The 16,193-nt window shown below is 43.4% G+C and overlaps 1 protein-coding gene across 3 annotated transcripts in view; it reads left to right on the top strand.

Annotated features, from left to right (window-relative positions):
- The window catches only part of LOC309520387 (hemicentin-1-like), a 67,139-nt gene that overhangs the window by 48,380 nt on the left and 2,566 nt on the right, over positions 1 to 16,193 (top strand). For 2 of the 3 annotated variants that reach the window (XM_082202072.1, XM_082202073.1), the window contains 4 exons: positions 14,452 to 14,796; positions 14,914 to 15,216; positions 15,760 to 15,873; positions 16,024 to 16,099. In XM_082202072.1, the coding sequence (XP_082058198.1) occupies positions 14,452 to 14,796; positions 14,914 to 15,216; positions 15,760 to 15,873; positions 16,024 to 16,099 (838 nt within the window). The remainder of the gene's footprint in view (positions 1 to 14,451; positions 14,797 to 14,913; positions 15,217 to 15,759; positions 15,874 to 16,023; positions 16,100 to 16,193) is intronic. The other variant, XM_082202074.1, reaches the window with a different exon arrangement.

The following is a 16,193-nucleotide window of genomic DNA, read 5'->3' on the forward strand; positions in this document are numbered from 1 at the left end:
TAACTGAACACTGGGTAATGGAAATGACATACTTTTGTCAATTCAAAATGCCGAATTCCACCCGCTCTCTTATGGACTTAGTTATGGCAAGTTCTCCAGGAGGCTGTGGAACTAGAAAGCTAGCCCTAAAGGCTGGGACTGAGGTACAGGGAAGATGCCTGCTTTTAGGCAAATTGGTATATCTTCTTGGAGAACACTGGACTTGGACAGGACTTTAATTTTCTCCTGGGTTTGGGTGGGCCCAAAAGCCCAGAAATTCTTTTAGGAGTTGCATCCCCAGAGTTCCTCCTGTCATGTTTTCTCTCCTATGCAGATTGAACACTGAATCCCACAGACCAACCCTGCAGGTTGACTTGGAGAAAGAGGAATTCTCAAACAGTTCCACACTACCCAGGGAATCCTTTCTTTCTCTCACTTCTTGTACAGTCTCAGAAACAGAGCCCTCAGAGACTGAACATTGCATGAGAGGTCAGGCACATCTCCAGGAGCCACTGCTGAGGAATTCACTGAGGGTCCCGCAGGGGACAGTCCCATTGAAGACCTCTCAAAGCTGCCAGTTGAGCCGGAGCTACAACCTCCCCAGCAGCCTTCAACACTGGCTCCCAAAGTCCCCTAACCAGGCCAAATAGCAACATACAAAGACTTATCCAGTAATTATGGAAGGGGTCTCCTTGAGAGCAAGGAGGTCCAGAAATGCCTTCATTACCAGCACCAGCCAAGAGCGTCTAAAGCACTCTTCAGCCTCCCTGTTGATGGAAACAGCACAGGAAAGATTGGATGAGTGAAGATACACATCAGGAACAGGGGAGGTGGAGAGATAAAAATCTTCAATGGATCAAGAAATGCATAAAGATCTACATCAGGAAGAAGCATGGGAGCAGCACCTCCTATTTGCTAAGATGTCCCTGCAGAGGCAACATTGCAGGCCAACATTGCGAAGGAGATGGAAGAGCTGGCCTCAATGCTGATTGAACTCTGCATCCCATACACCAACCTTGCAGGTTGACTCGGACAAAGAGGAATTCTCAAGCTGCTCCATACAACCCAGGGAAACCTTTCCTTCTCCTGGTTCTTATGCAGTCTCAGAAACAGAGCCCTCAGAGACTGATGGAACACTGAATACCACAGACCAGTGTGGGAGATCAGACACATCTCCTGTAGCCACTCCGAAGGAATTTATTGAGCTACAGCCTATCCAGCAGCCTTCAACGCTGGCCCCAAAAGTCTCGTGAGCAGGCCAAAAAGCAACATACCAAGATTTATCCAGTGGCTATAGTTGGGTCTCCTTGAATGCAAGGAGTCCCAGGAATGCCTTCATCACCAACCGCGAACAGGGTATATAAGACAATCCTCTTGAGCTTTCCTGTTGCTGGAAACAGCACAGGTCTCTGGTTTCTTCAACCCAGGTGCCTTTCCTTTCCTTGACTCTCTTTTCTTATTGAGCTTGGACTCCCTCTATGTAGTCTGAAGGTGTAAATGGGTGAATAAACCCTATTTCTGAAAGCTACAGCAGTCTCTGGCGTGTCTTCCATTCTCCAAAGGAACACAGACCCTGTGTGGTGCTTGGGATCCCATGGGCTCTTGCCTCCGCTGGGCAGAGAGAGGGGCAGGCACCCGACTTTGGCAACAATACATTGGACTGGAGTGCAAGGTTATTTCCCTCTTCTTCCTGGCAAAACATCCACAAAAGGGATTTAATTTTTGGGAAGGAGACATATTTTCCCTACCAGGGAGACTAAAAAGGAGTGAGGCAAATATTTAACAACAGCAGAGTGACGGCGCTTGTCTGGTGTCAATAAGCAGGTAGTTCCAAAGAGTAGGTTCTGCCAACCTCACCCCTCATCAGTGGCGTAGCGTGGGTTGTCAGCACCCGGGGCAAGGCAAGTAATTTGCGCCCCCTAACCCGTGGATTTGCGCCCCCTAACCATAACCCCCAGATGTTGTGCCCGGTGCGGCCGCCCCCCCTGAACCCCCCACGCTACGCCACTGCCCCTCATCAGACTGTGGGATGAGGTGGAGAGTTTGTGAGAAGTTTGAACGTGTATTTTGTCTTAAGACAGAGAAGTTCTCCAGGTGTCATGTTTCAAAAGGAGAGAGAGAGAGAGAGTCACAAGGTCAAGAAGTGGGGCAGGATCCCAGCTTCAGCACCCCCATATCCACCCCGGAGTGGCTTGTTCTCCCTCTGAACTTCTCAAAAGAAGCTGGGCTAGAGACCCTGGAGGCACATTTGCCCACAGAGACCTTCCCTGGTGTCCACAGGGTCCCATCTCCCCTCCCATCCATTTTATCAAAGCAATTTTACTTAATTTAACACATTTTGTTTTATTTTCACTAATGTTTGTATTGCTTTGTGCACTTTATGATTTATGCATACAAAACATTCATGCACTGATGTGCACACGTTTTCCCAGTACATGCATGTTTGTACATATCAATAGAATGCTGAACAGCAAAGCAAAATTCAGACCAGTGTGGATTTCATCTGCCATGGATGGTTTAGCTAAGATTCCTGCATTGAAGGGGGTTGGACTAGATGACCCTTGGGAGCCCTTCCAACTCTACCATTCTATGAGTCAAACAATATGCTAAAAGAATCAGGGGTTACTGAACACAGATACAGAAATAGTAATGCCTCATGTCGTCATAGCTTAAAAGAGAAAACCTGCAACCGAAATTTCCGAATTTCTGTGTGGGCACCTGGTGTGCATTTCTCATTTTTAGCTCACAGTTTTCTCAGCCTGCATGACTGTGGACAAGCTTATCAATTACTTCACACTATTTCCCTCTTAGAGGGAGCTTTGGGGCTGTGCACTGCAGCTTTTCTTATGCCTGGGAATAAAAGCAGGAGCCTGTTGCTGTACCAATGAGGAGAAATCAACTCTCCACCAGCAGCAGCCACATCTGAGGCTCCCTATATTCCTGGTCAGAAATATTCATGAATTTTCCCACAGGCATCCAGCTGGCCATTGTGAGAAGAACAGGGTGCCAGGCTAGAAGAGCCATTGGCAGGATGTTTTTATGTTCTGATTTTCCTGATTTTTCTGTCTCTGGAGTTAATTGGGGTTCGGGGGCATATGAACATTCCTTTGGGGGGGTTCAGTGACATATGAATTTTGCTTCTTTGAACTTTCTTCAAGGAGATAAAAATCTGGGCAATTGCAATGCTTTTCGTTGTTAAATTTGTTACCACCACAACAGTCTGCAAAAGCTGACAGTGTTTTTCGTTGCTTGGTCTGTGCCCAGATCTATCAGAAGACTTTTCTTATTAGCCAATCTTTACAAACAGCAATTCATTTCCTCCCCCACATTCCACACCCAGAAACACACTTCCGCAGAGAAGCAAACATGAGCCTTTTGTGCAGTCGTTTCCTGTTCAGAATGTTGCTGTACTTTCTTCTGGGTAAGTCCCGCACTGCTTTGTCCTGAAGAGCAATAAGATCTCCGCCAGCAGCTGGTGTTTCCAGAAGTTGGGGAAGATACTGACTATATATTTGTCCTTCCTGACATTTGCCTCTTTCAGCTGCCAGACTCCTCTCTCTGTTTTTTTTTTTAAATACTTTTTTATTTGCTTTTTTCCAGGGTATAATACATCATCAATGACACGACAAAAACGGTTTTACAAACAGAAAAAAGAATTATAGAAAAAGAATTATAGAAAGAAAAGAAAGAAAAATTCACTTTTCCAATCAAATTTTCATAATCAACTGGACTTCCCCAAGTCTTCCATCCCCTGCTTTCCTCACAATAAAAATAAACAGCAAATTAATACCTTATTTTGTGTATTTTATGTTTTCATTTAGTTATAAATTCCGCAATTTTTACTTTTCAAAACCATAACTTAATTTCCGTCTTTCACCAATCTCAATACTGAAGCATGTTTTTCTCAAAGGCTTAGCAAATTCTTAACATTCATATAGCTTAAAATGTTTTTGTAAGTAGTCCTTTAATTTTTTCCAGTCCTCTTCCACTGCCTCTTCTCCCAGGTCTCCAATTCTGCCTGTCATTTCAGCTAATTCCATGTAGTCAATCAGCTGCGAGTGCCATTCTTCCAGCGTGGGTAGCTCCTGTGTCTTCCAATATTTGGCTATCAGAATTCTTGCTGCTGTAGTTGCATATAAAAAGAACGTTCTATCTTTCTTTAACACTCTCTGGCCCACAATGCCCAGGAGGAAGGCCTCTGGTTTCTTACAGAAGGTGTACCTAAACACCTTTTTCAATTCGTTATAAATCATTTCCCAAAAGGCCTTCACCCTCGGGCATGTCCACCAGAGGTGAAAAAAGGTTCCCTCAGCCTCCTTGCATTTCCAACATTTGTTATCAGACAAGTGATATATCTTTGCAAGTTTAACTGGGGTCATGTACCACCTGTATATCATTTTCATAATGTTTTCTTTTAAGGCAGTGCACGCCGTGAATTTCATACCGGTGGTCCATAACCTTTCCCAGTCTTCAAACATAATGTTGTGCCCAATGTCCTGTGCCCATTTTATCATGGCTGATTTAACTGTCTCATCTTGTGTATTCCATTTAAGCAACAAGTTATACATTCTTGACAACACTTTCGTCTTGGGTTCAAGTAGTTCTGTCTCTAATTTGGATTTCTCCACCTGGAAACCAATTTTTTTATCCTTTTTGAAAATCTCTAAAATTTGGGCATAATGAAACCAGTCTCGCACCCTTCCTTTCAATTTTTCAAAACTCTGCAGCCTCCAAATATCACCATCTCTCTCTATTATCTCACAATATTTTACCCAGCCACTCTCCATATTACATAGTTTTATAGCCTTAGCCTCCACCGGTGATAACCACCTCAGAGTCTTATTTTCAAATAAGTCCTTGTATTTAGTCCAGACAATAAATAGAGCTTTCCTGACAATATGGTTTTTGAACAATTTATGAGACTTTACCTTGTCGTACCACAAATAAGCATGCCACCCAAAAGCATTGCTGTGCCCTTCCAGATCTAGGACATCTGTGTTTTCTAGCAGGAACCAATCCTTCATCCAGCAGAAGGATGCAGCTTCATAATATAATCTTAAGTCCGGCAGGGCAAATCCCCCTCTTTCCTTTGCATCTGTTAATATTTTAAATTTTATTCGGGGCTTTTTGCCCTGCCAGACAAATTTCGTAATGTCCCTCTGCCACTTTCCAAAACATTCCACTCTGTCCACGATCTGGAGGGTTTGAAACAAAAATAACATTCTTGGCAATACATTCATCTTAACTGCAGCAATTCTTCCTAACAAGGAAAGTTTCAGTCTTGACCAAGTTTCTAAGTCCTTTTTGATCTCCGACCAGCATTTTTCATAATTGTCTTTGAATAAATTCAAATTTCTTCCAGTCAAATTAACCCCTAGGTATTTCACCTTTGTAACCACATTTAGTTCTGTTTCCTTCTGGAACCCATCTATTTCTGAAGATGTCAAATTTTTTGCCAAAACCTTGGTTTTTTGTTTGTTCAACTTAAATCCCGCCACCCGACCAAACTCAGAAATTAACTCTAATACTCTTTTTGTACTGGTTTCTGGCTCCTGTAGTGTCAGAACCAAATCGTCTGCAAAGGCCTTAAGTTTGTATTGTTTTTCTCCGACCTGTATTCCTTCCACCAGCTGGTCCCTCCTGATCAAACTCAGCAACACCTCCAGGACCGAGATGAATAACAAGGGTGATAGAGGGCACCCCTGCCGTGTCCCTTTTTCAATTTTAAACTCCTCTGACACCACACTATTTACTATCAATTTAGCCTTTTGCTCTGAATAAATTGCTTCAATGCCGTTTTGAAACGCCCTTCCCACTCCCATCCCTTCCAAATTTTTCTTCATAAAATTCCAAGATATATTGTCAAAGGCCTTCTCCGCATCTATAAAAATCAAAACTGCTTTCGTATTCATATTTGTCTGTAATAACTCCAAAACGTCAATAATGTTCCTAGTGTTATCAGACAAATGCCTGCCTGGGAGAAAGCCTGCTTGGTCCTTATGAATTACTTCGTTCAAAACTTTTTTCAGTCTATTTGCTAAAATATCAGCAAAGATTTTATAATCCACATTTAGGAGTGAGATAGGACGATAATTCTTAAGTTGAGTCTTTTCAGATTCCAATTTTGGTATCAGGGTGATAAATGCTTCTTTCCACGATTCTGGTGCCCCCTTCCCTTCCATAATCTGATTGCATACCTCCATTAGCGGTTGTATCAAATGTTCCTTCAATGTCTTGTAATATTTGGAGGTAAGTCCATCTGGGCCTGGAGATTTGCCTAATTGCATGTTCTGAATGGCTCTTTCCATTTCCTGTTGTGTTATTTTATGATTCAGGGTTGTTTGTTTGTCTTGTGATAATTTTTGTAGGCCATGATTTTTCAAAAAATTGTCTATTTCAATCTCTGCTTGTGGTCCTTGAGTATACAATTTTTTAAAATATCTCTGGAAGCACTTTCTAATTTCTTCTGGTTTCTGAATACATTCTCCTTCAACCTCCAGATTGGTAACAAAGTTCAATTTTTGTCTCTTTTTCAGCTGCCATGCCAGCAGCTTCCCACATTTATTTGCCGATTCGAACGATCTTTGTTTCATTTGTTTGATTTTCCATTCGATTTCTTGGTTTATCAATTTCATATATTGTGTTTGGTAGAATTTTATTTCTCTTAAAACCTCTTTTGATTTTGGATTTAATCTCAGCTTTTTTTCTCCATCTCTTATTTTGTCCAAAATCTTGTCCTTTTTACCATTCCAGAGTTTCTTCTTAATAGTATTCTGTTGTATCAGAAACCCTCTCATGACAGCTTTGCTCGCATCCCAGATTGTTTTCTTTTCCACAGAGGTGTTCAGGTTTATTTCAAAATAATCCTTCAACGTTTTTTGGGCCTTCTTTACAATCTCCTGGTCTCTAAACAAGTAGTCATTCATTCTCCATCTGAAGGTTCCAGCTGGTGTAAGTCTTAAGTCCATTTTCAAAGCATTATGATCGGAGCATGTTTTGGTGCAGATCTCTATTTTTTTTGTCTTGGGTGCCAGTCCTCTAGATATCCAGATTTGGTCGATTCTTGTCCATGATAGATGGGCCTCAGAAAAGAATGTTCCCTCCTTACCTAGAGGGTTCTTTGTCCTCCAAATATCAATCAAATCCATATTGTCTGTAAGTTCAAAAAAGGTTTTTGGAAGTCTGCCATCTTTGTTCAGATTTTGATTTTGTGACTTATCCATGTAGGTGGAGACAACCCCATTCATATCACCCATCAAAATGATGTTAGTATAGTCAATATAGTCCAACATTGTCTCATGCAGCTTCTTATAAAATTCTGATTTACCATCGTTTGGTGCATAGATTCCTACTATCAAAAGTTTTTCTCCTTGTGACTGAATTTCAATTGCCAGAATTCTTCCTTGTTCATCTTTGAAGACCAACTTTGGTGCTAGGCTCTCCTTTGCGTAGATCACGACTCCTCTTTTTTTGACCTTGTCTGATGAGATAAAATCTTGACCTAATCTCTTGTTGATTAACACTCTCCTATGGAGCCTAGTCACGTGTGTTTCTTGAAGGCAAATAACATCTAGTTGTTCTTTTCTCAATATGTGAAAAATCTTTTTCCTTTTCTCAGGAGAATTTGCACCATGAATATTCCAACTAAGAAGTTGCAGAGACATCTCGGACCAATCTGTTAACCTGTGGGGGTGTCTCCTTTATCGTCGTCTGGAGGTGGAACCGGATTCAAACCCGGCAATGGAGGTGGCCAGGCTCCTGCCACTCCTTTCCGAAGATCTTCCCCGTAGTCGTTTAGGAACTTTTCTTGCTCCTCTGCTGTCCTAATTCTTACCTTCTTCCCTTTCAAGGTAAAAGATAGTCCCTGAGGAAATTCCCACCTGTATGGGATTGTGTTGGTTCTCAGCAAGCTTGTCAGATCTTTATATGTAGTTCTTAAATCCAATAACTGTTTTGGTATGTCTCTGTAGATTTCTGCCGTCTTTCCCTGAATCACCAATGAGTTTTTAAAATGCAGGCCAAGTATGTTATCTTTTTCTTGCTTAGATCTCAAAATGATCAAGCAATCCCTTGGTCTTTCCTTCTTGGCCACTCTTCCTAATCTAAAAGCGGTGATGATTTTAAAGTCCTTCTCTTCTGCTAGACCCCAGAACTTGGATATTTCTGTTGTCAAAAAACCAATCAAGTCCTCCTTTTCTGATTCTGGAATATTTCGAAGCCTGAGGTTGCTTTCCCTATTTTTCAGCTCCGCAAGGGACAGATACGCTTGTTGTTCAGTGACCTGTCTGCTCAGTGGTCTCACTTCTCCTCTTAATTCCTCTATCTTCTTTTTATTTTCGTCTGCTTTTGTATTTACTTCCTCGACTAACTTCCGATTTTCTATTGAAGTCTTTTCGATGTTGCCTATCGCCTGTATATTTTTAGTGACTTGGTCTGTCAATTTGTTAATTGAGGCTGTCACCTGATCAAGTTTAGCAGCTTGTTCCTCAGATCTAGCTGCTTGTTCATCAGCTTTCTTATTCAATGCTGCTAGTTGATCCAGTATTTCCTTAGAGACAGGATCTAGCCCTCCAGCAGCCATCTCCCCAAGGAGTGGCTGTGTAGATTGATCTCCTTGCAGACCTGTCACAATTGGAACAGATGATCTACGTGGTTGTACAGGCAAAGTTGATCGTAAGAGTTCAGTTTGTTTTGCTTTCTTTCCAGCTCTTGTTTTTGCTGCGCCACTCATTCCACAGCTGTCCCTGTGTCAAGGTCAAATTGTAAATCCCATGGGAAAGACAATCCAGAAAAATAAACATCCAGGCATACCAATCCCAAGTCAAACGGCAGTTCTCAGAGTCTATTAGTTCCACAATCCAGCAGGGGGAGCTTCCCAAAAGTTAAAGAAAGGGATAGAAAGTTTCCACCATTAAGCTCCCACCAGAAAAAAGAGATTAAATAAAAGTCCAAAAACTGGGGGGGGGGGGAACCTCTCCACATTCAATTCTACTGCAGAGAATAAAAGTTCTTTACAAAGGTGCAACAGTTCTTTCTTTCACTCACAAAGTAGCCCAAAGTAACTTTATATTTTTGTATACAATTACCGCAGTCCGATGTTACTTATATCCAGGCAGATCGGGAACAGGGTTTCGTAACTTTGTAATCCACAAGAAAATCGAAAGAGGAGTCACTGTCTTTGTTCACTTATAAAATCATTACTACTTTTCTTTAAATTTTAAACGTACAAAGCCGAATTTGCGAAGAAAATTCCAACTTCTTTTTAACTCTTTTTAACGCTTCAGCTTTAAAAAGTCTTTGCTCGATACTTTAGACAGAGCCGGAAGACTGACTTCCTTTTTAGCGTCTCCCGCTTTCAGCCGAAATTCATCAAATTTAACTTCCAATAGAGCCTTAGATTTCTTACTCACGAGTAAGTTGTTTCAAATCTGTTGTTCATAGAAGAAAGGTCAGCGCTGATCAGCAGCAGCCGCGCGGCTTCACTTCCGCGGAAAGAGCGATGGATTCACAGCACCGCTACCCCCTCCACGTTCCGAAACTCCTTACGGGGTCTCTTCTGCGTTTCCGAGGTCGCTTCTGGTGCCCGCCGAACCCCACGGCCACGGGCTCACTCTACCCGTGGTTTCTCTAAGTGGGTCGTCGCCGTGCCGCAGCGAACGACCCTTTTCCGCGGAGCCCCTCTTCAGCAGCTGAAGAGGACCGCCATTGCTGAACGCGCCGCCTCCGGAAGTCCCAGACTCCTCTCTCTGGAGGATATGGGAAGGCAGTTGTAAGCCATCTTCCCCTCCTCTCTGAACTGTATTTAAGCCAGCCTGCTGGGAGTGTAGCAAGACCAGTGCCAGAAACTTCATTGTCAGATTGGAAGAAATTTAAAGACTATTTACAGAAATACTGCAAAATTAATGAATGTTAGAATGATGTTGGATTGAAGTTAAGTGGTTTCTAGCTGTAATAGTACAAAAGAATATGAAAAAATGGATTTTTAATAGGCAAAAATTTAATGCTATAATATTTTAAGATTAAAGATCAGGATAAAATAAGGAGGGAAAGGAATTGCTGAACTAATAAATTGAACTGGAATACAAAAAAGGGAGGTATGAGGAGGTCCGGGAAACAAGCAATTAAAAGATAAGTGATGGAAAGATTGAATTGCTTTTAAGTCTCTTTTATTTTGTATTTTGTATTTTTTCTTTTTCATTTTGTAATATTGTGAAAACCTTAATAAACATTTATATATATATAAAAAGAAACTTCATTGTCAGTTAACTCTTGTGTTGCTTTGTATCCATATACTTAAGCCTCCATTTTTTGTGTGGGCTGGGGGTTGGGGATTTTATTCTGTGTTTGCCAAATTGTTTATTTCTGTCATTTTTAAAAAAAATTACTGTCATATTCTGTATTTTGTACTTTTGTATTTCCAGTGCTCGGTTTTTGTTTTTATGATTTGCATGTTTGCTGTAAGCCACTTTAGGCACAGCTTGTTGAGGAACAAATGCATATAAATAAACTCAATCGATACCAATCAAGAGGACAGTAACTGAAACAGCTGATCTTGGTTACCAGCACCCAGTTCCTGGAGAGGGTGGAGAGGGTGGGGCAGTGACAGAAATCTTTGTTACTGAGCTCAGTTTGTAGGACAATCCGCCTGACTGAAAGGTACAAGAGTAAAAGGTACTAAGGAGGAGGCAGTGCCAGGGCTCGTTGAAAGTGAAAAAGAAGACAGGTGGGGACTGCCCAAGGTATGGCTACCAGACGTCCCCATTTCCCAGAAACAGCCCCCTGATTTACAAATCTTTCCCCGGACAAAATCTGTCTCCAGAATGTCCCCGGATTTCATTTCATGTGCCTGGATTTATATTTTAATTGTTGTAGATTTATTAGTGGGGAATGGATGTTGCGTGATTGATTCAATGGCACAAGACAAAGCATATGGGGACTTCTGGCAAGGCAAAATGGCGGGCGCCACAGCAGCGAGGAGCTCCTGAAGCCAGCCAGAGCCAACTGCGCTACCAGGCTGGCTCTGGGCTGCTGAGACTGCCACCACCACTGCCGAGGGGGAATCGGGGATCCCCGGTGCATCAACTGGGAGAACAACTGACATGCACACACACCCCCTACAACCCAAATTGAGCCAGAAAGAGTGCCTGGCCACCTAGCCAACTGCCCAGCGGTGCTCTGGGGCCAGGAAAAACCCAGAGCCGATGCAGGGAGAAGGAGAAGAGTAGAAGGAGGAAGAGAGAGGAAGAGGAAGGAGGGAAAAAAAGAGGGGAGCCCTGACCTTGCTGCACCGCTATTGCCGCCGCCACTAGGGAGGAGAGGTAGGAGAGCACTGGGAGGGCAAGGACACATGGCTGAGCCCGGGTCTGACCTGAGCCTACTCCATGGTGGCTAGCACTCCAAGAGAGCAGGCCAGGGCCCAGAGGAAGGCCGCACAACAAAGGAGACCACAGAAGAGAAGGTATTACTTTAAAAAAAACAAACAACTTTTTTTAATCACTTTTTTTCTCTTTTCAAGCAAAAAAAGTGTCCCTAGATTCTTACAAAAAAACAACAACTGGTAACTTTAGGCTAAGGACGGGCTAAAGCTGGCAAAGGCAGTGCCCCACTCATCCTTAGGGAACAGTCTCTACTGCTGCTGTTGTAGTTGCTGCTGCACATTTGCAACTGTATCTCTCCTTTGCAAGGGTTTTGCAAGACTCTGAAATATTGGTGGTCTCCAGATGTGGGTGAGAATCAAACACCTGTTCTCAACAGAAACCTTTAACAGGCACACAGGCAGGTGTTTAACAACAAAGAAGCACCCTGAGCGCTCACCCTCTTTCTCCTCCTCCACTGATCCTTCCTGGTTTATAAGGGGAGGACGAAAGAGCAGGGAAAGGAGGAGTCAGAAAAAAAAGGAGGAGAAACACAGTTTTGCTTGGATGAGACGGGGAGGGAGAGCGAGCACAGACAGCCTTCCTGGTACAAAGGGGAGGATCTGATCTGCTGGGAAATGAGAAGACGGACGGATACGACCATTGTGTTGGAAAGTTCATGACTCTTGCTGATAAGACTCCGTAGTAGGGCAATGCTTATAAGATGGATGAACAGGCTTATTTTAGAGCACCTATCCTGTGCAGAAAAATGAAGTTGTTCTCCTCATGGTGGTGAAACAGATGCCACAATGGGACGTGCACAGACAGGACCAGAGCTCAACAGCAGTAAGTCTCCCCATCTGTGAGTCCCAGAAACAGTCTGATGCCTCACTGCCGCTCATGGCTCTCTGCACCTCTGGAGAGATACGATGGTGGATTTTTCTCACAAAGGGCCTCTTCTTCGGACTATTGCTGTTCTCTTCCTTGGGTAAGGACTTCACTGCTTTCTTTCTTTCTCTCTCTCACTCAGAAACCACAAGTAACCACCTGCATGCATGGAGGGGACACTCTGAGTTTGATTCATCATGAAGAGGGAAATTACTGTAGGATTACCGGATGTCCCCGGGGACAGCCCGCAGATTTGCAAATCTGTCCCCGGACAAATTCCGTTCCTGGAATGCCCCCGCGTTTGTAAATCTGTCCCTGGCAAATGTGGAAGCGACAGCCTCAGCAGCCCGGAGCCAGCCTCGTGGTGCAGTTGGCTCTGGCTGGCTTCAGGAGGTGCCCGCTGCTGTGACGCCCGTCATTTTTCCTTGCTGGAACTTCCAGCGAGGACAAAGTTCCGATGGAACTTCCTTCAATAAAAAATGGCAGGCGCCATGGCAGCGAGCAGCTCCTGAAGCCAGCCAGACCCAACTGCACTACGAGGCTGGCTCCGGGCTGCTGCGGCTGTCGCTGCAACTGCCACCGCCGAAGGGGAAACAGGTGCAAAAGAAGGGCTTTGCACTTTGCCTGGCAGAGAAACCACGCGCCTTGCACCCCTCCTGGGCAACTGCTGCCCACCCGCGACTCCCGAGCCTCCCCTGATCTGTCAAAACAAAGGGGGGAAGAGGCAGGAGATCGGGGGAGGCTCAAGAGTCATGGGCGGCCAGCCGTTGCCCAGTTTTTTAAAAACTCTGTGCATTTATGTTCCACAGGGTGTGAAAGAAGGGTTTTGCACATTTGTACAATATGCATGCGTGCTTGGGCCCAGGGTTTTTTTGCCTCACCATCCCCAATACTGACTCCCTGTTGCTACTCAACTTCTCTCCCCTAAAAAAATTGTCCCCGGATTCATTGGAAAAAATCTGGTAACCATATTGGCAATATTGGTTGCTAGCACTCAGGGACTCCTCTCCCCAGTTGGAACCCTCCTAGAACACCCTAGCTGGCTTCAAAGGGAGCTCCCCATAGTCCATCTCAGCTGTTAAAACCAGCAGAAGGGGCACTCTTGGTAGTTTCACCTGCCTCAAACATATGGGGAAGTGTCAGTCCAGGAGAAAACCTTCTTTGTGACAGGCTGCTAAACTGTAGATGTCCCTCCCCACAGAGTTGCACCCGGCACCTTTAGAGTTTCCATTATATGCTGAAGAGTCACCTCTTTACCCTAACATTGACACCTGCAATATAATTTTTATTTTCTTATTTTATAATAATTTTAATATATTTTTATTAATAACAATCCAATATGACCATATAATTAAAATACCAAATCATAATTCAATTTAAAAAGCCAATTGTCAGATTCCAAATTAAACATTTTGGTTGACTTCCCCTGTTATGATTTTAGGAGATTTTTAGGACATGTTGCTTCCTTGTTCCCACTTCCAATCTGCTTATTTAATCCAATAATATAGTTCCAATGTTGATCCTTTATTTTAAGAGCCACTGATGTGTTGACTTTCGTTTGGATTTAACTGTTCCATATACTTTAGTTTGGAAGAGGATTTTATATCTGGTAACTCTGTGTGGAATGTGTGTTTTTTTTTTAACATTCAACCTTCCTTTCTTGTTGCAATCAATGATTTTCAGCATTCCCCCCCCCCACTCCAAGGACTCAATATTACTGCATAGTGACTTTTCACAATCTTGCTTCTCTTAAAAACGAAAGTGGTTTGGCGTCTGGCATCTGGCCATTACTCCGGGCTGATTTCCAGCTTTTGAATTGTTTCCCATCCAATAACAAGTTGTTATCTCAACAACACCCTAATAAATCAAAGTTCAAGTCCTCCATAGGAGGGTGTTGCCACAGAACATCGCAATATTTCCCACACAGTTCCATTCTTTCAATTAATCCATAAGCATTATAAAGTTCTTATTGATTCCCTCTTGCAGTCCATTAATAATTGCAACCATTAATAATAATAATCCATTAGAAGCTAATTTTCTTCTTCAGTGAAGTGAAGAAAACCAGAAGTCCTCTGCAAAATAATTTTTAGGACCCTCCTTATTACATTTTAAGACTGCATTTTAAATTGCTGTGACCTGCTCTGGGACCTCATGATGGAGCTAAAAACAATAATGATTATAATTTCCCCCTTTGATTGTATCTCCTCCCCCACCACCCTCCCCTTACTAGAAACTTTAAGCCATGCAGTGGGGAATCCAACCCATCAGCTGAAGGGGATCCTGGGAGGATCAATCTTGTTTCCTGCCAATGTATCTCAAGGAATAACAGTGGAGAAAATGGAATGGGACTTCCGCCCGCAAAGGCGTAACCTGGGCTATTGGTGGGGGGAATTCACTCATGGGAAACTGGAGCACCCAAGTTCCAGTGGCCGATTTGGACACCGGCTAGACATGGTGAACGAGACAACACTGAGGATCAAAGACCTGGAGTTGGATGACAGTGGGATCTACAATACTCGCATCTGGTTTACTAAGACACAGTTTCAAGAACAGCGTTTCAGCCTCACTGTTTATGGTAAGTTATTGCTTTCACTGTTTGGCTCATGGAATAGGATCAGCACCATTTTGCTACATAGGTACTGGGAAGCATGTGGGACACAAAAAATCCATTGCTTTCATTTGTGTTCCACAGAGCCAGTGCCAACACCACAGATAGACCACCAAGTGAAATCCAAGACTCCAGATGGATGTAATGTGACCTTGCGATGCCACACACCTGGAAGGAATGATCTCAGTATCTCCTGGGAAACAGGGGATCTGCACAAGGCCTTAGGAAAGAGTGTGAATCAGTACCAGGTTTCTGACAATGGCTGGGAGCTCTGTGTCTCCTTCTGGAACAGTTCTTTGGACTCCAAATTCACCTGCCTGGTCAGCAATCCTGTTGATCAAAAGAGAGCCTCTTTTGACTTGCTCAACATCTGCCAGAGTGATGAAGGTGAGCAATACATCCTTTCCTTCATTATCGAGAGGAGGTGCTTGTAGTGGTGAATACGCAGACTGGCCCTTAACACGAGGGATTTGAGGAGATGTGTTTGTATTAATAAATGCTGCTCTTCATATGCTTGTGAGCAGGATTGGAGCAAACACAGAGCTCCTTGAAGACTGATCTGATCATGTGAATTGCTGCTGCTGCCCCCATCTCCTCCTATTCCTAGCTTAAGATTCAGGGCAGACAAGTGTGTCTGACAGGCATTCACAGCCCAAATCATCGCAATGGAAACAGGACAGATTAGAAACACTTGTGTATCTCTTGTTATTTATTCTACTGCTCTTGGCCAGGTGTGAGCATGAGGCTCTGAATCTCGGGGTCATGGGTTCAAGCCATTCCTTGGGCCAAAGATTCCTGCAAAGCAGGGGGTTGGACTGGATGACTCTAGTCGTCCCTTCCAACTCTACAGTTCTATGATTCTAGGAGAGTCAGTCATTCTGTCGGTTGTTATTAGAGTATGTTTTGAGAAACTCTTATTGTTCATTGCAGGTGGAGAGCTTGGACGTTCAAGTTGGATTCTATGGCTTATCCATTCCCTCATAGTTCTGGTGATAATGGGGATGGGGATGTGCTGGATGATCAGATTAGAAAGGAATAGAAGAGGTAGGACCATCTCTATTGATCTTCTTCCCATCTGTCCTGAGATGGGGGCTTCCTGCCAAATATACATCTTCCTTTATTTTGCCTATTCCAAGTGGCAGAGACTGGTCAGTGCCATGAACTAAATAATGTGTCTCATGTTCCATTCCACAGGTGTTCCCTCTGTGATGCGAGAGAAAGGGGAGAATATCTGGAGCTCAGGAGCCACCCAGAAGGTGGTGATGATGAGGTGAGATGAACAGTGTGCAAAGTAATGATGGAGTGATTGTTATATAATATCAGTGAAAGCATCTAATACATTTTGGAGGCATTTAATACTTTAA

This window comes from Podarcis vaucheri, assembly GCF_965113315.1.
Source record: "Podarcis vaucheri genome assembly, chromosome: 16".
Lineage (NCBI taxonomy): Eukaryota > Metazoa > Chordata > Lepidosauria > Squamata > Lacertidae > Podarcis > Podarcis vaucheri.